At 41.8% G+C, this 24416-nt stretch overlaps 3 protein-coding genes across 9 annotated transcripts in view; 2 read left to right on the top strand and 1 right to left on the bottom strand.

Moving 5' to 3' along the window:
- Positions 1-1209: 1209 nt before the first annotated feature.
- LOC139554730 (cellular retinoic acid-binding protein 2-like) lies at positions 1210-5630 on the bottom strand. Of its 2 annotated transcripts, none has more exons than XM_071367805.1 (4): positions 5244-5630; positions 2243-2421; positions 1746-1862; positions 1210-1626 (listed from the first exon to the last, which is right to left on the bottom strand). In XM_071367805.1, the coding sequence occupies exons 1-4, from the start codon at positions 5524-5526 to the stop codon at positions 1576-1578; spliced, it is 630 nt and encodes a 209-aa protein (XP_071223906.1). In that variant the 5' UTR covers positions 5527-5630; the 3' UTR covers positions 1210-1575. The 2 variants fall into 2 exon arrangements, with proteins under 2 accessions (XP_071223906.1, XP_071223907.1); XM_071367806.1 differs by lacking the exon at positions 5244-5630 and adding an exon at positions 4353-4767.
- An 11110-nt stretch (positions 5631-16740) lies between these two features.
- On the top strand, positions 16741-21261 carry LOC139554729 (uncharacterized). The gene is made up of 5 exons (XM_071367804.1): positions 16741-17059; positions 17934-18295; positions 18417-18571; positions 18691-18835; positions 18957-21261. Exons 2-5 carry the CDS (start codon positions 17936-17938, stop codon positions 19371-19373), a joined length of 1077 nt encoding a protein of 358 aa, XP_071223905.1. The 5' UTR covers positions 16741-17059; positions 17934-17935; the 3' UTR covers positions 19374-21261.
- Positions 21262-23201: 1940 nt separating this feature from the next.
- The window catches only part of LOC139554727 (regulation of nuclear pre-mRNA domain-containing protein 2-like), a 54256-nt gene continuing 53041 nt past the window's right edge, over positions 23202-24416 (top strand). For all 6 annotated transcript variants that reach the window (XR_011670886.1, XR_011670884.1, XR_011670883.1 and 3 more), the window contains exon 1: positions 23202-23611. Coding sequence is in view for 1 of the 6 variants with exons in the window: in XM_071367800.1 (XP_071223901.1) it covers positions 23419-23611 (193 nt within the window). In the remaining 5 variants the exon portion in view is untranslated. The remainder of the gene's footprint in view (positions 23612-24416) is intronic.

Below are 24416 nucleotides of genomic sequence, written 5' to 3'. Positions count from 1 at the left end.
ACACATACAAAACTAACAGAAAACAGGTCAGGAACGTGACACATATACACATATACAGTATGGATGAATGCATAATAACCCTTTCGGCTGAACTCTGAGCTGTGCACACGAGGTTACATAACCCACACTCACTTTCATTCATTCACTCACTAACTTACCCTGTGAGCTTGAAAGAGCACAGTCTGGAGAAATGAAGCCCAGGAGGCCTGAGGCTGGCTCAGCACAGAGTGAGTAAACCTGAGGAGGGTCTCGGAGGAGGGCATTTCTAGTTCCAAAATGGTAGGGAACATAGTAGGGAATTCCTAGGCGGTCATTGAAAATAAGAATTTGTTCTGAACTGACTTGCCTAGTTAAATAAAGGTTAAATAATATATCTTTTTTTAAATAGTGCACTACTTTTGGGACCCTTAGCACAACGTCTGCTAATCTGGACAGCAAATCACTTCCTATTGATCGAGTAAGTGTTCTCTCTCCTCAGGAAGTGCATGAGAGACCCTGCACTGTATTTCACAGCAAGCTGGATTCTGGAGTCTGTTCAATCCATTCTTCAATCCATTATTTTCTAACAGCATCTGTCCTCCCAAGTATGAGTGTTTATTTAGGTGTGACTGTATTTTGTTTTGGCTGTCGAGTTCAGAGGTATGTGGGAGAATGGGAGAGCAAAGTGTCCTCACACAAATCAGAGGCAGTAATTTTACCCTTTGCAAATGGGTGCGGGCCGAGTCCACGGAAGAGGGGGTGGGGAACCTTTTATTGAGCTCATACTGTAATTAGGTACAGCTGGGAACGAAAGCTGAGGAAATAGTACCGTTCTCAATATGAAATTATTTTCTTATAGTCCCTCACTCACTCTTTCCCTACCACTCCCAGTTTTTCCCCTTGTTCTTGCCAAATGTCTTTCAGACACAGTTGTGTTCATAAAATATGGATTCTCTTTGGGAGTTTTAAAATTCTAAATGGACAAAGGGTGAGGGATGAGGAAAGAGAGCACATAGAGGACAAGGAGGATTGAGAGGAAAGGGTGTGGAGGAGAGAAGGAGAGGGCAAGTTGCCGGGAGGGACGAAAAACAAGGGAAGGATGCATACAAAGATCATAGGCAGGGGGAAAGGAGAAAAGAAGGGAGAAGGAGGTGGTACGGAGCGAGAAAGCCAGAACAGCTGGGTCAAGGTCTTGGTTTAAATCAGTTTCACAAAGCTAATAAAATCAGGTTTTGGAAATACATGATTCATTTATAATTGTTTTAACAACACAGTTTGAGGATGGTTTACAGTTGCTTCGCTAAGACATTGTGAAGAGAAATACAGATAGGGTTTTCATGCGTTATACTGAGAATAAATACAGCTTAGTTGTGGAGGAACAATGATAACATTACAAAGCCATTACATGCTATTACGAGAACATTATACATGAAAATAAACTGGCACAAGGCTTTCACAACAATCAAACTCTGTCTGACAAAACACATACACCTGACGTCTTGTTAACTACAATCTGAATGACTGGAAGATTAAACAAGCAAAAGGAGTAGGTAGAAATAAAAAAAACTGGAAATGTTTGACAGTCTTAAAAGTCTTTCATTCTCGTTGATATACTCTGGTGCACACAACATCCCCAGCGCTCATTGTCTGAAAGAAAATGACAACAAAATGAATACAAAACTCAGATAAATCAAACACATCCTTTCCCCCCCCCAAAACACAGTTAAAGGATCACTGTTTGTAGGCAATAGAAATGTATGCTTTACCAAAATTAGTTCACCATCATCGGTCACTTCACGGGTCCAGGCAGTCTTAGGGCCCTCCCCTTTCTGCAAAGTCTGCTCACAGCTGATCTTGCTATCTGTCTCCCAGCGAGGGGTACTCTGGAGGACATAGGAAGAAGGCCCATGCAAGGGTTTAATAAGTGACACTGCATGTTGTAGTGAAGTGGCTAGATAAACACAGTAGATCTGTGTGTGACCCTGAGGCTTCTCATTTGGTACTCAGTACTGTTGCGGCATGTTACTGCTTCTTCAAGTCTGTTAGGCGTTATGTTTGCTGCCCTCCACAAACCATAAAGAAAATGAGAATACTAAACCATCACATAGAACAAATATCAAGATACACACAGATTTTTCCCCACATGCTTATACAGACCCCTGATTTCATACACTGAGTACTGGCAAAATATGCACGTACAGAAATAACCAAAATATTTCATGCAACATATGTAGAGATGAAGACTGTGGAAATGGAGTGTTACGGTGCAAGGGCGTCCGTCCACTGTGTCCTCATTGAAGGACTGGCCTACGGTGAAGGAGACATGGGTGGTGCGTACGCTGGTGGAGGTCTGGATGGAGAGACTCTCTCCCTGCTGGGTGATCTCTACTGTAGGCCTGGAGGCTGCAGCCACGGCTATCTTCCTGACGAACACGTTCACACCTGGTCATGGGGATCAATAAGGTATCACAGAAGTAGATGGAGAATGGAGACCTTGGATGTGTCCTAAATGGCACCCTATTCACTACATAGTGCACTAGTTTTGAACAGGGGCCCTATGGGGCTTTTGAAAAGTAGTGCATTATATAGGGAATATGGTTCCATTTGGGATGCATCCATTGTGATGAAAAGCCATATTACAGCCATCATTCATAACCATTGATTTATGGGTAGTGGGAACGACATCAGCGGAGAGGGAGGGTTTGATCTCAGACAGAGCTCTCATTCATTCAACTTCAAGGGATGAGTAGCGTAGACCTGACACACAAATAACAGTATCTTACATCAGACTGACTTTCATTCCTCTCGCCTATTCAAAGTAAAATTCTTATCCCTGAATAAAAATCAGACAAACCTTCTCATTGGAGCAAAATTTATCTTTGAAGGGAAATACTGCTGTTGCCCACAAAGAAACCCCTGGAGCGAGTTAGTTGAGGAGTCCCAGGGTGCTGAGGGAATGTTAGTCTCAATACCGGCTGACTGAGGGGGCCCATTTCAGGGTTAAGTTCCGTTTACACTGGCTTTAATTACAATCTCATGAGGTCTTGGTTTGAAATGAGGGAAAATATAACATTCCTCCATGGGCTATTTGTCTTTACATTTTAATAGATGCCAAGGCCCTCCTCTGGCCTTTCTATGTGTGTGTGTGTGTGTGTGTGTGTGTGTGTGTGTGTGTGTGTGTGTGTGTGTGTGTGTGTGTGTGTGTGTGTGTGTGTGTGTGTGTGTGTGTGTGTGTGTGTGTTTAGGTGACTGAATGTGTAGGTGGATGGGTGCCTCAAAAAGGATAACAAAGGACTTTTAAAACAATAAATCAAGCAAGAAAATTATTGGAAATAATAATGAATGAATTCCCCATTAAAACCAAACATGTGCACAGAGAAGTATAAACACTTGAGTGGTATATGTGGCCACAGACCAAGCTGGTTTAACATTTCACCCCATAGCCAAGAGTGGGATGCTTCTCAGGACGCTTTAGTCTTTTCGTGCCTTTGGTCCTTTTTGCCACATTTCTGACACATTTTGGACATATCCTTGACAAAGGCTAGGGCTCCATAGATTGAAAAAAGGTAATTGCAAATGCAATAATAAGTGCATCTGTGATTTGCAGAATGTATGATGATCTGAGTCGATATATTTACAGACATGTCTACTACTACTTCAAATAGTATGCAAATATATAGCCGCGGGAAGTTGTTTGGGGGTGGGGATGCAGAATTTGTATTTTGCCTGCGCTGATGACGTCTATATGGGTCTGCTAATACAGGACTAGTAAAGGCCCAGTGCATTACTTTAGCGTTTAAAAAAAAAAAAAAATGTATTTCAGTGTTTACCAGAATTTGTATCTTGAGTCTGATAATTATCTGTACAAAACAGTTTATAGTACTTGTGGAATATAAAAATACTTGCTTGATATCAGTGGCGGTCAGTGCCGTTTCAGACGAGGGAGGACAATTTTTTTTAATGAACATGGCCATATTTCTATTACAGCATATTGGATGACTGTCGTTCATATTCTACTCACCCAGTTAAATGTAACAGCGATAGGTTTAGGCTACAACATGAAACTCAAATTTTCCCAATACCCATCATGAGGTTGCTACAACCTAGCCTATGAATGAAAGTTTACAACGTAGGTGCACACAGGTCGAGAGATAAATTTGATGTGACAGACAGTGACATTCAATACCGCCTTGCACACTCTTGCCTGCATCTAGCTGATAGTGGCTGTAATCATTACTCCAACAGTTGCAAACAAGAGTTTCTATTGGACAAATTCAGGTATGTTTATCCCTGTTTTGTTCTGTTTAGTTCTGTTAAAGAAACGTTTTTCAACAGAATCAACGGGCAATAAATTTGTAAAACCAAAGGCTTACCTTGACTTGGAAGAGTTCCAGGGTTGTGTTGGATAGACATAGCCAGCTAGTGTTTCAGTATGCTAAACTAGCTAGCTGCATTAGCTAGTAAGTGAAACTGAAAGTGAAATGATGAAATCTCTCTCGCTCTATATATATATATCTATATATCTTGCTTCTCCTTCATTTTGGAAGAAATTAATTTGTTCAAAAGTCTTCAACTATTTTCTTTCTCTCTCTTTGAGTCAACTACTCACCACATTTTCTGCACTGCAGTGCTAGCTAACTGTAGTTTATGCTTTCAGTACTAGATTAATTCTCTGATCTTTTGATTGGGTAGACAACATGTCAGTTCATGCTGCAAGAGCTCTGATAGGTTGGAGGACGTCCTCCGAAAGTTGCCACAATTACTGTGTAAGTCTATGGAGGACAGAAGGTAGCTGTCCTCCGGCTACACCATGGTGCTACCCTACAGAGTGCTGTTGAGGCTACTGTAGACCTTCTTTGCAAAATAGTGTGTTTTAATCAATTATTTGGTGCCGTGATTATATTTAGGGCAGTTGTATCAAAAAAAATGTAAATGTTTTATTTTTATGAAATTCACTGAGGAGGATGGTCCTCCCCGTCCTTCTCCGAGGAGCCTCCACTGCTTGATATACACTACCGTTCAAAAGTTTGGGGTCACTTAGAAATGTCCTTGTTTTTGAAAGAAATTACCTTTTTTGCCAAAGCCAGATGCTGATTTTTTTTTATCAGTCTGCTAATACTACTAAAAGGCGAAAAGGTGAGATTTTTTTTTTTTAATAACAGATTTTATTTATATTTATAATTTTAGGCCTAATTCAGATTTTTCAGGGGGTGCTACAGCACTCTCAGCACCCCTACTTCTCGTGGCTGTGTGAAAATACTCACCCAACGCTTTAAGGAGTTCTTCAAAGTTTTCAGAAGTCTTCATTTTCCACATCCCAGAGAAGTTTGCAATTTTACGGTCCATTTCTGATGTAAATAGTTTGTTATAGTAGTCGATCATTACAGAAAAAAGATAGTCAACATTATTATTTTGTTCTTTGCAGAACCATAAAATAAACTGTTTGCAGCTCTTCTGATTTTTCTCTGTGTTTTGTCTCTCAGATTGGGCACTGTTGCTTGCTGCTCTCTGTTTGCTCCCTCTGCCTCCTCTCTCTCTCTCTTTCATTGAGAGGTTGATTCAATCTGGTCGGCGCACTCCCTTTTTTGGCTCATGTCTTGTTTGGCGTAAGCGCGACACGCACGCCCTGGGTGGTAATGAATAGCAAGAATCCCACGATGGAACCAAAGACCATGGAACCAATGAGCACGCTCCACCCAGGTGCCTGTTTCTTCTTCTCAAGCATTGGTGGAAGAATCTAGAATGTTGACTGTATATTAACGTAAAATAGCCTACAGAAATATGTAGACGCTAGATCTATTACTATTACATGATATAATATTGCTTTTTGTAAGCTAGGTTACATACATTTTTAGTAGGTGTAAACTTTTATATCGTGCAAGTTGAATAGAGTAGGTTTTTATTGCCAAACAAACTGCAAGAAGATACCCCCTTATTAAGAAAGTATGCTTGCACTTTGAAGTTGAATGGCGCCAGCGGGGTAAATCTGGCTGTGGACCTCAAATCAAGAATTTGGGCAATTGAGTAATGGGATAAGAAAGGAATATAGTAGCTCCTATTGAACATGTCAAGTTTGTTAAAGAGGATCCCATCCTAAAGAAGATTAAGATGGGAATGTGAAATCAGATGGGTTGGGTTGGGTTAGCTCCTGGGTTGGGTTAGCTCCTATAGAAAGAGGAGAGAAGTGTAGAGGGCAATGAGATGATACCAAGATAAGAAATCCGGAGTTGGGTGATGTCAATCATAGACCCATGGTAATCATCCATATGAGGATATTTCCTATCATGGACTGGCTCTTATCAATGAGCACATTAGAAAAATTGCATATTGACAATAGATCAATAAATCAATCAAAAAATCATATTATTCTCAAAGAAGTTTATGCAATATAGAGCCAATGGGGTACAAGTCCTTCACTCCCTTTTACTGATCTAAATATAATAATAATTAAAAAAATATATATAAATATTTGTAATCATGCCTTAATTGCATTCACAAATCTATTAAAGAATAGGCTACCTTAAAGCACAGAAATGTTTCTTGTTTGACACATAGGCCTAAATTCTGTGAGAAACTAAGTTCTAGACCTTTCTGGAACAGAACACAGTTTCAAGTCTTTACATGTTTGTGTGTTTGCAAAATGACAGACATATATTGTAAGTAACTGAAGAAAGGCCACTATCTCTTCCTCATAGCTCTTTCCATCCCTTTGGTTGCACTCCAGTGAAAATCCTATCTTCCAAAATAAAAGTCATGACATTCAAGCAACTCACTTGTCATATAACAATAACGGAAAGTAGGGGAAGTGAGCATGTTAGTCTGCAATCATACATGTGAGTCTGCGACCATACAATTTGTCACCCTTTAAAAGGTGTTGCTTAACAGAGTGAGAGATCAAAGTCAAATGGACCACAGCAACAGAGGGAGACTGGGGTGAGGGTGTAAAATGAGACCCTCTCTCTCTCTACCGCTCTCCTCTCAATTCAATTTAAGAGGCATTATTGGCATGGGAGACATATGTTAACATTGCTAAAGCAAGTGAAATAGATAATAAACAAAAGTGAAATGAACAATAAAAAATTAACAGTAAACATTACACTCACAAAAAATCCAAAAGAATAAAGACATTTCAAATGTCATATTATGTCTATATACAGTGTTGTAATGATGTGCGCAAATAGTTAAAGTACAAAAGGGAAAATAAATAAACATAAATATAGGTTGTATATACAATGGTGTTTGTTCTTCTCTCTCACCCCCCCGCCCCATCCCTATCCAAATGTCCAGAGGTAATTATGAGACGCCCATTTCTCTCTCTCTAAATGTCAAGAGATAATTACCAACCAATTCTGTCCCACTGGTTCCTTCTCCTCCACAGCCTCTTACAACCCCCCTCCCTCTTCTCTTCTCTTCTCTTCCTCTCCCTCCTGCCAAGAACATTTCAACAAGTCTGGATCAAAACTGATACCCCTGGAAACCTAATACTGTATATTCAACCAACCAAAACAATTAAACCCAAAACATGTAGCCATGTTCTTTGCAGAATATTCTAGTGGTAAATATTCTGGTAAACATCCCCATGTCATTTACCTCTGCTTTCCCATTAGAGCAGCTCAATAACATACTTCAGAATTCAAATGAATTCACCCCCTTTAATCTCTACCTGAAGAATACTGTTGAGCCTGAAATCACATAGTGCACTACTTTTAACCACAGCCCTTTGGACACAGTCTATGAAGCTAAGAGGCCCAGCTGGGAACTTAGTTAGAGAAAGGAGAAGGTCCTCTGGTAAAAGGGAAATGTGAGGACGTCTAGGCCTTGTTGTAATGACGACCGGTATCATTTCAAACTCTTGATTGTTCATGTTTCCCCTGAATGTTGTCTCATTTTACAGGAAATAATCACCGAGGAGCAATTGAGGGAAACAGGCATTCCCAATGTATGATTGTGTGTCGGTGTCCTCATAGGGTCAATTCCATTTAATTTCAGATGACGTGATGATTGACATTCAATTCAAGAATAAATAAATAAAAGGCAATTAAAAAATAAGTTCATAAGTTCTAAGGATTTTCATTAGTTCATTAATTTGATTTGAATTCAGATGGCCTTAACTGATGGAATTAAAACGGAGCTGAGTGTAATGAATATTGTTACATTAATGCACTCCATATTGCCATTTTGTGTTGAATGGTGGAAACACAGGTAAGAAATGTAATGGAATAAAAACAACATAATCTAGTACCACCACATTGATATGACTTTTATAAAACAGAGCTACCTGATTTGTAGTAATTCAATATTTGTTGACATGATTATGAAATATGAATCTTGTTCTGTCCAATATAATAAAAAATATTTCTGTTGAGTGCATGATAAATGTAAAGCTTCATCACAGGATAGGATGTCGATGTAGCGCCATCTAGTGTTGAATGCGATTTTCTGATGATGATTTTCTATTATTGCGGAAAATAAGATTTTGTACTATTTTGCTTCCACCCTTACGACTGCATGTAGTGTACCAGTCACAAAATGTCTTTGTTTTGTTGCTTGGACGGTCATAGTCCAAGAGGGCAACGCCGGCGCCAGTAGCGGTCAGTGCCGTTTAAGATGAGGGAGGATTAAAAGAAAAAATCATGAGCATGGCCTTATTTCCATTAAAGCAGATTGGATGACTGTCATTCATATTCCATTCACCCAGTTCAATGTAACAGCGATAGGTTTAGGCTTCTACATGATACTCACATTTTCCCCGATACCCATCATGAGGTTGCTACAACCTAGCCTATGAATGAAGCTTACAACGTAGGTGCCCACAGGTCGAGAGAAACATTTGAGGCGACTGACAGTGACACATGGAGAGACAGTGACACATTCAATACCGCCATGCACAATCTTGCCTGCATCTAGGCGATCTAGGGCGTTATCATTAGTCCAACAGTTGCAAACAAGAGTTTCTATTGGACTAATTCAGGTATGTTTATCCCCGTTTTGTTCCGTTTGCTTCTGTTTAAGAAACGTTTTTAAACAGAATCGGTAGAATGAATACACCTCTTATCATGCAGAAATACAGTTCACTTTCATAGCAGCCATGATGTATTCCTTCTCGCATCTATAAGCTCTCCGCCTCTTACCTTTTCCCTTCGCTTGTGGACTTCAATGCACAACACATCAGCTGTATGTGACCAGGCGAAAAAACCTTTCCAAGCCAAACCATATCATAACCGCCACACAAAGCCTACATCATTGTCACCATATTAGCTAAAGTAACGTCATAGTCAACATAGCTTATAGAATTAATACGTTAGTAAACCCGCTACAATAATGCAGTAATGTTACAGTGTCAGTAAGCAGTTCAGCACTTGGCAATAAATTAGTGAAACCAAAAGCTTACATTGACTTGGAAGAGTTCCAGTGTTGTGTTGGATAGTCATAGCCAGCTAGCTAACACAGCATCCCTCTGTTTGACCATGGTGTTTGAGTAGGCTAAACTAGCTAGCTGCATTTGCTAGCTAAGTAATTGAAACTGAAAGTGAAAAAATGACAAATCTCTCTCTATCCCTCTCTTGTTCAAAACTGTTCAACTATTGTCTTTCTCTTTCTTTGAGTCAAATACTCACCACATTTTATGCACTGCAGTGCTAGCTAGCTGTAGTTTATGCTTTCAGTACTAGATATATTCTCTGATCCTTTGATTGGGTGGACAACATGTCAGTTCATGCTGCAAGAGCTCTGGTAGGTTGGAAGACATCCTTCGGAAGTTGTCATAATTACTTTGTAAGTCTATGGAAGGGGGTGAGAACCATGAGCCTCCTAGGTTTTGTATTGAAGTCAATGTATCCAGAGGAGGACAGAAGCTAGCTGTCCTCCGGCTTCACCATGGTGCTACCCTACAGAGTGCTGTTGCGGCTACTGTGGTCCTTCATTGCAAAAAAAGTGTGTTTTAATCAATTATTTGGTGACGTGAATATATTTAGTATAATTTTATCTAAAAATGGTCACTTTTTAAATGTTTAACAATTTTACAACATACAGAAGTGCGCTGGTTATCAAGGGGCAAAGTATGGACACGTTTTTTTGAACTGAGAGACGAGCTTAAAGTTTTATTTACTGACCATAATTTCAACTTGTCTGACCGCTTGCATGATGACGAGTTTCTCACACAACTGGCCTATCTGGGTGATGTTTTTTCTCGCCTGAATGATCAGAATCCAGGATTACACGAACTCTAAAATTAAACAAAATTATTGATTATTATTATTTGTGCCCTGGTCCTATAAGAGCTCTTTGTCACTTCCCACAAGCCGGGTTGTGACAAAAACTCACACTCATTGTTATGTGTAATACATGTATTGTATATTGTGTGTGTGGCAGGCTTACAATGATGGCAAAAAACAACATCTGAGAGTGCGCTGACCCTGGTGCTACGCAGCTGGAGGTTGAATGTTTGAAGGGGTACGGGACTATAAAAAGTTTGGGAACCACTGCCGTAGAGGATTGGAGTGATCCATATAGCTCACATAACCGTGGTTACATACGTAATCTTCACTCCAATATATTGGTATACCCGTACCAGATGTAGTCGGTGCTAGAGGGACCTGGCCAAGAAGAACGAAGCCCAGCTGGCCGCCACACAGATATCAATGAGGGGCACTCCTCTCAGTAGAGTCCAGGACGCAGCCACACCTTGTGTTGAATGTGCCACCACAGATCCCAGCCAATGGGCTGTAGTAATTGTGTCCACGATCCAGGGAAGAGGCCGGAGATGGAACAGGCCCATTGGCATGGAACTGGATTTGTGTTTGGGGCACAAATCAGCCAATCGTGCAGGTAATTGAGGATCAACAATCCTCGGGACGTGAGAGGTGCCATGACAGCGTCCATGCACTTTGTGAAAGTGTGGGGTGCCAAGGTGAGGCCGAAGAGAAGAACCATGAATTCGTAAGCCGTCCCTTCGAATGCGAATCGGAGGTACTGCCAATGAGCAGGGTGAACAGGAACATAGAAGTACGCATCCCTCAGGTCCAGCATCATAAACCACTGGTCCCTGGGCACGGCCTGCCCCAGGAGTGAGGATATCTCCAGCCGCAGGGTTTTCTTCAGGGGGTTGGCCACCGTGGTAACATGAAGGCTCCTGAAGGACAGGGGCCTGCACCGGAATTGGAGTCGGTACCCCTCGAGCATTGTGGACAACACCCAGGGGGACTCCACACCCTCCTCCCACTTTGCCCTTTGAGACCGGGAGAAGCGGCTGAGGCCGGGGAAGGGTGTGTCAGGGGTCCTGCCGGGGCCCGCCTCTCTGGCGCACCGAGCGCAGGCACGTCCCTATGGCGTTGACGGTTGACAGGTTGTTGCTCCACCGCACGCTGTGCCCCTCCACGCTGTCCTCCCTCAGCAAGTGGCGATGGGGCAAGAGAGGGACCTCACCGTCGTTCGGGTGCAGGTGGGTGGCGAGGTCCATCTGCCTTTTTCCCAGGGCCTGAGGAGGCGGCATGAACATCTCAGGGTCTCCCAGTCCCTACGAACCTTATCTGCTCCAGAATGTCATCAAGCCTTAGGCCAAACGTCAGCCCTGGGGTGATGGGGTAGTGGCAAATGTGCTCTGGAGAAGAGCTGGCAGATGGGATTGGGCCAGCCAGAGATGGCACCGGGAGGAAACCACCTGCGCCATGGCCCGTCCGTTGGCGCGGGCCACATCCCTCTGGAGCAGGGAAAGCAGGCGAGACAACTCCATCGCTTCCCGAAGGAGTTCCTCTGTGCCCTCTTGCAGCCAGGGCAACAGAGTCTACGGGTAGGCCTGCAGCAGCATGGTCACATTGGTAAGGCGGCCAAGAGAGCAGAGGGACCCATATGTGGCTTTCGAGTCCACATCAAAGACTCGGGGGGGGGGCTCCCAGCTTCAGTCGCGGATTCTGCCCTATAATCTCCCGGTCTGGGAGGACCATGGCAGCTATCATGGTGTCCATGGTCGGGTACTCCCGGAGGCCGAGTGACTCCGCGCCCGCAACATAACTCCATGGTCCAGTCTCTGCTCGAAGCGTCCACTGGCAGAGGCCCAGCTCTCCTGCAAGGTCTTGCGGAACTCAGCAGAGATGGAGACAGATGGAGAGTCATCACTGTCCACCAGTTTGATGTCCAGTGCAGTGGCTACCCAGATGAGTAGGCTCCTCATAGCCTCTCGAGCTGCTGGGGGGCGATGAAGCCCCGCTGCCAGCTTCTGATGGCCTGTCAGCCTGGTAGCCACACTCACGGTGGTGAACAGCACCAGCATTGTCCCCCAGGAACAGCCTATCACTGGCCAACAGGGAACAGCTGTCGTCGCCATCGAAGCTATCAACCTCCTGACGCAGGGCATGTGCTCTCCGTTCAAGGCGATCCCAGCGGTCCGACTCCTGTCCCCGTCCAGCACTGGCAGCAGATGGGCTCTGCCTGCGGTGGCTCCAGCCACGCTTCCTTTGAAGGGTACTGGGCCCAATAGAGGGACTAACAGCTCGCTGGCACACCACTCCTGAGGGAGGGAGCTTGTCCCCAGCCTGAGCCCGAGCGACCCAGTCGGGCTTGCCCTCCAATTGCACCAGGTGCAGGCGTTCTGAGAACACCGCAAAAAACAGGCATCGTGTAGGGCGCTCCACCGCCCTGGCAGGCTTTTCTGATGGCGGCTGACCACCTCCAACATAGAAGTGGCGTAAGTCAGAATCAATGATTTTCGAAAGCGGGCTACATGTACACTGAGTGTACAAAACATTAAGGACACATTCATAATATTGAGTTGCATCCCTCCCTTTTTGCCCTCAGAACAGCCTTAATTTTGCACTGTTGGTGGTAGGTGCACTTGATTCAGGTGCCCTGCCCCACCGGGTAGGCAAAGTGTTCCCATTTTAAACAATTTATCTTGTCTGAAAATACAAACTCCACATACCCAGCTGACCGGGAGATCTGTGGCTAAATCGAGTGCGCCTACTGCGCTGACCAATCGGATAGCTCTAATCCCTGTGCCTACCTACAGCTTCCACAACCACAGCAAAGTTTGATACTAGCCTACATGAGATTTCATAACGTTTAAAACCATGACCAGAGAAAGACTGTCAAAGAATACAGCAAAGAGCTGCTGTTTTTTTGAGTGACTTCATGTCTAATTTTTACTCAGCACTGTCAAGACTGTTTTTATTCAACACTATTACAAAACATAAAACACGCTTCTCTCTACTTCTACTCATGCTGCAGCTGCAATGAATGAGTAGCCAAGTGTATCAATAGCCCTGCGTTTTTTAAATTATTAGCAGCTTATTGTGTCTATTTTAATATCAAGGAGTATTTCACTTTCTCTAGTCATAGGTACAAATTAAAGGTCGACCGATTAATCGGAATGGCCGATTAATTAGGGCCGATTTCAAGTTTTCATAACAATCGGAAATCGGTATTTTTGGACACCGATTAGGCCGATTTTTAAAAATATATTTTTAACACCTTTATTTAACTAGGCAAGTCAGTTAAGAACACATTCTTATTTTCAATGACGGCCTAGGAACGGTGGGTTAACTGCCTTGTTCAGGGGCAGGATGACAGATTTTTACCTAGTCAGCTCGGGGATTCGTTTTTGCAACCTTCCGGTTACTAGTCCAACGCTCTAACCACTTGCCTTACATTGCACTCCACGAGGAGCCTGCGTGGCAGGCTGACTACCTGTTACGCGAGGGCAGCAAGAAGCCAAGGTAAGTTGCTAGCTAGCATTAAACTTATCTTATAAAAAACAATCAATCTTAACATAATCACTAGTTAACTACACATGGTTGATAATATTACTAGTTTATCTACCGTGTCCTGCGTTGCATATAATCGATGCGGTGGCTGTTAATTTCTCATTGAATCACAGCCTACTTCGCCAAACGGGTGATGATTTAGCACTGTCGTTGCACCAAACCTAACCATAAACATCAATGCGTTTCTTTAAAATCAATACACAAGTATATATTTTTAAACCTGCATATTTAGTCAATATTGCATGCTAACATGAATTTCTTATAATTAGGGAAATTGTGTCACTTCTCTTGCGTTCCGTGCAAGCAGTCAGGGAATATGCAGCAGTTTGGGCCGCCTGGCTCGTTGCGAACTGTGTGTCCATTTATTCCATTCCTAACAAAGACCGTAATTAATTTGCCAGAATTGTACATAATTATGACATAACATTGAAGGTTGTACAATGTAACAGCAAAATGTAGACTTAGGGATGCCACCCGTTAGATAAAATACAGAACGGTTCCGTATTTCACTGAAAGAATAAACGTTTTGTTTTCGAAATTATAGTTTCCGGATTCGACCATATTAATGTGTGTTATTATGTTATAATTAAGTCTATGATTTGATATTTGATAGAGCAGTCTGACTGAGCGATGGTAGGCAACAGCAGGCTCGTAAGCATTCATTCAAACAGCACTTTTGTGCGTTTGCCAGCAGCTCTTCGCAATGCTTCAAGCATTGAGCTGTTTATGACTTCAAGCCTATCAACTCCCGAGATTAGGCTGGTGTAACTGATGTGAAATGGCTAGCTAGTTAGCGGGGTGCGCGCTAATAGCGTTTCAATCGGTGACGTCACTCACTCTGAGACTTGGAGTAGTTGTTCCCCTTGCTCTACAAGTGCCGAGGCTTTTGTGGAGCGATGGGTAACGATGCTTCGAGGGTGGCTGTTGTCGATGTGTTCCTGGTTCGAGCCCAGGTAGGAGCGAGGAGAGAGATGGAAGCTATACTGTTACACTGGCAATACTAAAGTGCCTATAAGAACATCCAATAGTCAAAGGTTAATGAAATACAAATGGTATAGAGAGAGATAGTCCTATAATTCCTATAATAACTACAACCTAAAACTTCTTACCTGGGAATATTGAAGACTCATGTTAAAAGGAACCACCAGCTTTCATATGTTCTCATGTTCTGAGCAAGGAACTTAAATGTTAGCTTTCTTACATGGCACATATTGCACTTTTACTTTCTTCTCCAACACTTTGTGTTTTTGCATTATTTAAACCAAATTGAACATGTTTCATTATTTATTTGAGGCTAAATTGATTTTATTGATGTATTATATTAAGTTAAAATAAGTGTTCATTCAGTATTGTTGTAATTGTCATTATTACAAATAAATAAAAGAAAAATCTGTATCAGCTTTTTTTGGTCCTCCAATAATCGGTATCGGCGTTGAAAAATCATAATCGGTCGACCTCTAGTACAAATTCATGTTGTTCATGAGGCAGATGCGGTGCGACTCAAGTTTCGCCATAAGGTGGAAGACTATGTCCCTCTCTCTGGTCAGTCTCACCAGAGGAAATGAAGGAGAAAGCATGGACGGTGAGAATAATGCTGTGTTGAAAATCACTGGGAACTCGCGATTCTCCTACTTCCCGAGCGTTCAAGACAACTGGGAACGCTGACAAAAACTAGATCCGACTGGGGAAAATCGTTTTGAGCGGTCATCCAACTCGGAAACGCTGACAACTTTCTAGAACTCCAACTTTCTGACTTGAAGTTCACTGACGTCATGATTTGACCTTGTTTTTTCAGAGTTCCCAGTTGTCTTGAAAGCACCATGACCGTCAAATGCAGGTACACTATATATACAAAAGTATGTGGACACCCCTTAGTGGATTAGGCTATTTCAGCCACACCTGTTGCTGACAGGTGTATAAAATCGAGCACACAGCCATGCAATCTTCATAGACAAACATTGGCAGTAGAATGACCCGTACTGAAGAGCTCAGTGACTTTCAACGTGCCACCTTTCCAAGTGCTGTTATTGTGAAGTGGAAATGTCTAGGAGCAACAAGGGCTCAGCCGCGAAGTGGTAGGCCACACAAGCTCACAGAACGGGCCCGCCGAGTGCTGAAGCGCATTGCGTGTAAAAATTCTGTCTGTCCTCAGTTGCAACACTCACTACGAGTTCCAAACTGCCTCTGGAAGCAACGTCAGCCACACTGTATAACCCATGTGCGATAGTCATCTTGTTCAGTTCCCTTCCCTTTCTTGGGTACAGGAACAATGATTGACATCTTGAAGCAAGTGGGGACACCAGACTGGGATATGGAGAGATTGAATATGTTCCTAAACACTTTGTAAGAACATTGGAGAAGGACCTCCCAATGAAAATGTAATTGCTTGATTAATTAGGCCTGCTAATTTATAGATCAAATGATACATGTTTTAGGAATGGTTGGATCATACAAAAATATCAATAAATGGCAATTATAGGGAATAATTTATCTACACTAATTAACAAAGATGCACAAAATTATACATTTTGGGGAGCAATACTTGCATGGCAGTTTTGGACAAATGCAGAATATGCATGCCTACCCCACTAGAACAATATGTTATTTACTGTCAAGTAGTTGCTCTCAGCCTAGAACTCTACCATAATCCAGTTATGAATTGTCCCAGTATACATATATCTTTGGTGCATCAGGCTGATCCAAGTTGATGACATCAGTTGTTGTCCGGTGTTCTCCACGTGGGGTCGAAACCGTTAGCACCTAGACTAGTGACTAGTCAGTTCTACATTACGATAATGCAGGACAAGACACCTCAGCCACACTGTATAACCGGTGTCGTTACTGCCTCGTGTTTTTCCTTGTTGACTACTGTAGTATACAGCCACAGCTCTCCACACGTCTCACACGTGACAGTGAGAGAGGCATGACAAGTAACAGTTACTGGCCAATCAGTATTTATGTAGTCACTGAGTGGTTATATTCTCAAGCAATGAGAGCGCTGTGTACCATCTGCTAACCAACCACGGCCGAGCACACAGTTCAGCACGTGTAGCGCATGGTAGCGATTCACATGTTACCCCTCGCTGTACTGAGGACTTTGAAAGGTAAACGGAATCTAAAACGAGGGAAAGGAGTAAACAGTACTGAGACGTTGAGAACAGAGGACTCTACAACTATAGCGCGCCATCAACATCAGTGTTTGTCATTGGTTTTTGAATAAGATCTTCCTACAATTGCAATTGGAGAAGGAATACCGGTTATTCAACTAGTTATCCATTTGACTGTTTTATTGAATTGTCTAAGCATCGTCTTCATCCTAAAAGGTAATATATATATCATAGGCTATAGACTACTGTAACTTTTTATGTTTTTCTATACATATTTGCTTCCCCATATCTATTTTAACTAGCTTTGAACTTTCAAACCTGCACTCTTGGTTACAATATTTAAGCCAAAAGTCTAATCATTATTGGTTGTGCCTTAAGTATGCGCTGGTTCAGGATCAGCTTTCCCTGCTCTAGTCTGAACCTTCCATCTTGGCTAACGCCTCAAACCTGGAATCAGTTCATGTCTTTACAGTTGTTTCTATGTATGTTATCTATATATATATATATAAGCGCTTCATACAGTACAGACTAACATTGAAAGTAAAAGCATAGCGAGTTTATGAGAAGCATTCAATGAACATACACAACTTTGTAATGCGTGAAACAATGTAGCGTATAATGCAGCCTCTGTCATTTTGTTTTAGGATAATCAGTTAGTTTGATGTTACAGTGGTCAGATCAGATGTTTGAAATGTAACTAATAGCTGACAAAATCCTACAGCCATACAGTCAAACTCCACATGACCTTGTACGTCACACCCCCACACAGCACATGTTCACATGTATAACAAAGCAACAGCTGGTGGAGTTTATACCAAGATCAGTGACTAACAGCATTCCTTCTTGAATATTTATTAGGGGACACACCTACTAGTTTTCTGGAGCATGATGTGAAAACCCCAAATTTGCATTGTTATTGTTTTGTATTCATAGTTTTAATTTAAATTGTGATAGATATGACTGCAATTTTGTTAAAGGGGGGTTTTCTACATACAGCACTTGTTGTAATGCCTAGGTCAGCATTAACTCTACATCAGTTACTCTGAGGTATTTCTGATATTCCTTGTGACTGATCTCTCTCTTTCTCTAGGGATGCATTTGTTGAGCATGTCCACCAAATGGCCGACCTATGATTCCCGCTCCTCCACCCCCAGCTTCCTCCTCAGCGAGAGCGACGTGACTGAGGACGAGGCAGACATTGATGTCTTCAACTCCGAAAGTGAGGGAGATAGCTCAGGGGGTGGCAAGACCTGCTCAGTACCCTTCTCCCTGGCCGGGGGTGGCGAGGCAGCCCCTAGGTTACACTGGTCCATGGCTGGGAGTGGACAAGCAAAATGCTTTCCTCACACCACCACCTACCCATCCATGGTGGCTTCCCCTGGCAGTGCTGCGTTAAGCACAAAGGGAAGCACAGAGGAGACCATGCAAGGAGACCTGGCCTTCGCTCAGAAAGTGAGTTTTGTTGTTTAAAGACTGCTTTGACTGATTTGAAAATACTGAGTTACTGATTTTTGCATCCAGAGACATTATCAGACAGTGGATATATATGTTTTCTGTTTCCCTTCTCTCCTAGTGTTCAGAGCTGCGAAGGTTTATCAGACCCCTGTTGGAGCTTCTGAATGGACTCAAGACGGGGAGATTTGAGAGAGGACTTAGCAGTTTCCAGTCGAGCGTTGCCATCGACAGACTCCAGAGGATCCTGGGTATTCTTCAGAAACCTGAAATGGGGTAAGCAAACCAAACCATCTTGTGTATGTCTAGCAAATGGTAATTTATGGTGTAGTTACAAATTTACTTTAAATGTTTCATGTCGTAAAATGTTTTTAATGACAGTACTCTTTCCACAGAGAGAAATTCCTCCGCACCCTCCTGCAGGTAGAGATGATGCTGAAGATGTGGTTCCCCCATGTGACCCCTGTCGCTGCCACCCAGAAACCCACACCCAGTCTTCCGCCACGATGGCACCAAAATCAGCTGTGCATGCCAGTCAAGGTGGGTCTCTTACTGCTCTAGTTATCGCTGTTTAATATATCATTGTCATAATGATTCTCACACAATCTATAATATGTAAGACTTGTATCTCATTTGTTTTTCTTCACTCTTGCTCCATCAGAAGCGCAAGCTTAGCTGGTTGGACTCTGACTTCCCCAGTGCCGCCGCACCCAGTTGCAAGCGCCTGCAGCGCGAGGACAATTACCAGGAAATGACCTCACAAGACTCTTGCCCGTTGAGCAGAGACACCTATAACCTGTCATGTCTGACTGTCAGCAAGAGAAGAAAGGGAAATAAGAGGCTTGAAATGTCACCTTGCTCAGCATGTGGTAGCCCAGCCACACAAGACAGCCGTGTCTCCTCAACCCTCCTGGTGTTTCACTCACATCAGCTCTCCCTCCATGGACATCAGCCACAGAGGTGCCACGGCAGGCCTGGCACAGTGAAGACAGAGACAGATATTGCATCAGTGGAAACCCAAAGGAGGGGTCAGTCTATCCCCATATTACTGAGGTCCATGAAACAAGAGCCGGAGTAGAGGATATAAAACTGAACTCGGAAGTCATTGCACCGTTTGACCATTTTTTGTCAGTGTTGGAGAGTTATTTATTTTTTTATTGAAATGTACCTGGGAATATTTTTTTATGGTTGATGTGATAAAGCAGTGGTTTAATTTTTCAATTTTTATTTTATTTTTTATACTGATTTGAAAGAAGATAATTTTTGTATTTCAGAATTATCAACACAAATACAATCACATGAAATACACTATGCAGAAATATAAAAGGAAGTAACATAGCTCAAGATTTATGGAATACCTTTTAACCTTACATAAACTCAGTTAGTTATGATAAAGTTATCAATAGTAGTGAAGCATAAAACATTGACAATACAATGAAAAACATTACAAGAACCTGTTAATCTTTCAGCGGCTCCAGCACAGGGAACAGTGAAAAAGGCAGCTGATACAACTGCCACTAAACCTCTGCCAACCAGTGGCAACAAAACCATTGCTTTTATTACACACTCTGCCGAGTCTGTTAGCCACAGTTTAATGTAACTATTGACTAAATCCACCTCAGTGTGAATACTAACAAACCCAGTAGCATGCAACTGGAATGACAGCAACCACTAAGAACTACGAGAGGAGAAATAACAACTGTTAGATTTAAGGTATTACTCATAAAATAGGTCTGCTTGAAAATCCTGGGTGAGGACTAGAGCATATTCATTGGCTTAATGCTTTCTAATTTCATTGATTTATTTGATAAAATACATTTGTCCTTTATTTTTTTGATACGTTTGTCAGTTTTCTATGGTGTGAAAAGAAAATAATTTTGACGAATAAGTCATCGCCAAAACTATTTTGCACATGAATATTTTACATTTGATAACAAATGAATTTGTACCTTATAAATGTTACTATTGTGACGACGCAAAACACAAATAATTTTGAATCTTCTAGAAGTGTTTCTATTGGATTGGGAGAAAATACGTAAAAACCTGTCATTAGGCCATTGGGTATTTGAACCACAATGTTTTTGCTTAGCAATTATCATTCATGTTGAATGACTCTATCCCTGGCCACTTTCAGAGAGTCTCTTGAGCTGTAACTATCTAGATGGGGATAGGGGGGAAACCAAGAATAGCTGGGTACTGATTTGATCTACTGACTTAAAGATTTTTTTTTAACGACAACAGTTAAGCCTAATACAGGACAACCGAAACATCATGATCAAAATCAAATCAACATTTTGTGAATGTGTGTGGGTTTTGTATGGGAATGTCAGTGTTGTGTGAGTCAGTGTTTGTACGTATAGTCTAGTGAGTGTGCATGGGGTCAGTCAGTGCGAGATAGTCAGTGCAGATTTTTTGGGTGTCATTAATTGACTATTTAGCAGTCTTATGGCTTGGGGGTGAGTTACCATACTGGTAGTATGTGTTATTGTTCTTAACCATGCCAAGGAAAGGCCCAGGTAGAGGACAACAGAGAGATCACTGCATTAGTAAATACAGGTTACTGTGTTCAGGCAATGCACAACCCTTCCTATAAACTGTTCAAACAGCCCGTTGGGGAGTTTTTTATTTTTCCCGTGAGGGAATATTCTAATTTCATGTCATGTTTTTGGTGTATGTAGATCCTATGTTTTGCACATTTTCTCTGTATATCAAAAGAGGACAGATGGTTGGGCTGAGAAGGATATTTTGCTGTTTAATGTTGTCTTCCTTGATTCAATCCATTTCCTTTGCCTCCGCTCTTCCCAACACCCTCCATCACATTTTTTGGTTGGGCATAATATAAGTGTTTTGGTTATACACAATGTACTTGTGCTTAATATTTTATATATAATTGTTTCAGACCTAAATTGTTTTTGATAAATTGTACCCTTTTTGCTAAAATAAAGTCATGTTTTTGTTAATCAGAACTTGAAATCTGCCACATAAATTCAAATGATTGAATGACTGTGGCCCTGTGACATGAGAATTCATGAAGGCCTCCAGGCTACAGCAAGAAAGAAGGGGTGCTCGACAACCATGACAAAAATCCAACAAAATGGCTTACCAAGAAAAACGTCCAAAAGGACTACCGGTGATTCGAGGCAGAAATGAGTTGGCGCACTCAACAAAAAAGGCAGAGATTCATTTCTTATTTGCTCAAGATTTATTCCATTGTTAGGATGAGTACAGGTGACTGATGTCAAGCTGGCAGTCACCTGTACTCGTAGTACTTTTTTCAGATGAAGACGTCAGCCACCTCTACTCATCCTAACAATGGATTAAAGGGGCAATCTGCAGATGCTACAATTAATTTAGAATTTATAAATGAATGATGTATACCCCATTGATTCTTGAACAATATAACTTTTAAATGCCTCATGGGCTTTGTTCAATTGTCACACTCCCATCGGAACCTAAAATATAAGCTTGTTTTACTCCAATGTTTGTAAACATTATAAATGTATACAAACACTGTATACGGTATATTGTTTCAACTGTGGATATGCCCTTTAAAGCCTGAGCAAATATATATTATAACCCACTTGGTTAGAGCCCTGAATGCTGATTGGCTGGAAGCTGTGGTATACCACGAATATGACAAAACATTTAAGTCATTTAAACACAAAACATTTATTTTTACTGTTCTAATTATGTTGGTAACCAGTTGATAATAGCAATAAGTCACCTTGAGAGTTTGTGGTATATGGCCAATTTACCATGGCTAAGGGCTGTATCCCGGCACTGCGTTGCGTCTTGCATAATAACAGCCCTTAGCCGTGGTATGGTATATTGGCCATATACCACACCTTCGGGCCTTATTGCTTAAGTATCCAGCTGCAGTCCTATAGCATGGCTTGTCACCAAAAGTGGCCTTTCACTAAATATGTATATTATTACCTATACTATCTCCTTTCCTTTCCTCCTTTCCTAGTTCCCTTTCCTCCTTTCCCTCCCTAGCTCAATTTCCTCCTTTCTTTTCCAAGCTCCTTTCTGATTTTCAATTCCTCCTTTCCTAACTCCCTTTTCTCCTTTCCTAGCTGCCTTTCCTTTTCTCTTTTCCTAGCTTCCTTACCTAGTCAATTTTCTTCTTTCCTTTCCTAACTCCCTTTTTTCATTTCCTAGACCCCTTTTCCTATATAAATGTTGTTCCGTTCCTAGCTCCCTTACCTCCTTTGCTCTTCTCCTAGCCCCCTTTCCATCTTTCCTTTTCCATCTAGCTCATTTTCCTCCTAATTTTCTAGCTCCCTTTTCTTACCTAATTTTCCATCTCCCTTACCTTTCCTCCTTTGCTAGCTCCCTTTCCTTTCCTAACTTTTTAATTTGATTTTAAACACAATACAACCACACTGTACTGGATACAGTACAATGCCTTTGAAATCATCGAGAATGACACAAAAACATTAATTTCCATCGTGGTCCTCTTGAAAATAAATGAAAACAAAATATACACAAGATTATAACATGAAAACAAAATACTAGGAAAAGAGCTAGGAAAAGAGGAAAGGAAGCTAGGAATGGAAGAAGTCAAACGCAGTTAGGAAAGGATAGGTGGGAAGGGAGTTAGGAAAGCAAAGGATGGGAGGAAAGGAAGAAAAGGGATCAAGGAAAGTATGCTAGGAAAGAAATATATATATTTTTAAAGGAGGAAAGGAAGATAGGAAAGAAGGAAATGGAGCTAGGATAGGAGGAAAGGGAGTTAGGAAAGTGCTCTTGGAATGTAAAGGGAAAGAAAGAAAGATGCAATGATTTTAGTGACAGGCCATGCTGAGCTGCAGCTATTTAGCCACATAGTGGCGCTACATTCACATTAAATCGTCTGTTTTGAATGAGTTTTCTAGTAACGACCAACCAACTCTATAATAATACATTCCTTTGTTGCACAAGTTGTTGAAATAAAACCAATGACATAATATACGTAATCGTTAGCAAATACAGTAATAACTGAATGTACTGTTAAAACAATAGCAATTTACTAATGTGTACAGCCAGCGCGGCACCATACCGCACAAGTGCACTCTTGACTAGGTTGATCACAACGCGCGACAGGCAAGAACCAGCTAGCTTGTCAGTTCAAGGCCTGGAAAATGGCTGCAGGATCTGGCGCGTCAAGCGGCCACGGTCGTGGTTCGCCTGCGGCCCTAGAGTCAACTTTGGATCGACGGTTTCAAGGAGTGACGAACACAATGGAATCAATTCAAGGACTATCAAATTGGTGTATCGAGAACAAGAAATACCACAGTCTTATCGTGCGTTACTGGATGAAATGGTTGAGGAAATGTGAGTTGCTAATTTTAACTAGCTAACGTTAGCTGGTTTGCCTGGCTAGCTTAGCCAACTTTAGCTAGATAACTGTTAGCTAGCAACTTATATTAACATATGTAGCTATGGTTACCGATTGTTGAAACCATCTCATCTAGTTAGCTAGAATAACAGGTGTGTGTTCGTGACATTGGTGCACAAGACAGGGATGTCATGTGAAACAAAAGCCAGTTTGTTAGGTAACGTTAGTTAACGCGGGTGTGCGCAAAGTAGTACCCTGGAGCTTCTTAGCAAGCTAGGTAAATGCTGCCTTCCTAGCTAGGACTTGGAGTCTCAGCAAGACAATTCTGTCACTACAAGCTGTTGACATCTAACTAGCAAATGTTTGTTGCAACGTATCTGGTCAGTTGTTGACAAACAATGGCTTTAGGGAACGAATATTCTCCGCATAGATGTAACGTTAGTGCAAAGCTGTTCGCTATAAATTCTACCCTGGAATAGGTTCTCCTGTTCAGACTATCACATTCCTTGAAGCCATTGCCATCCCTGGTTTTTGTCTGGATGGATGGCTACCTTTCTCTGTTCTTAGCGGTCTTGATGGGATGAAATTAGAATCACAATCATCAGTTTGAATTAGAAGATGTGTCCAAAACAGTAAAATAATCAAGATACATGTTAGCCATTTCTCGAGCTAGTTAACTAGTTAGTAACTTTTATAAACATGTAGCTAGGCTAAGTGGTAACGTAACAAGTCAAACACTAGTTAACGTCATTGATGTTATTGCTACTGTAACTTACTGTTTACTACATAGTAGTTATTACA

Source organism: Salvelinus alpinus, chromosome 26 (assembly GCF_045679555.1).
Source record: "Salvelinus alpinus chromosome 26, SLU_Salpinus.1, whole genome shotgun sequence".
Taxonomy (NCBI): domain Eukaryota; kingdom Metazoa; phylum Chordata; class Actinopteri; order Salmoniformes; family Salmonidae; genus Salvelinus; species Salvelinus alpinus.
The sequence above is the reverse complement of the archived record's forward strand: the minus strand, read 5'-3'. Positions and strand labels throughout refer to the sequence as shown.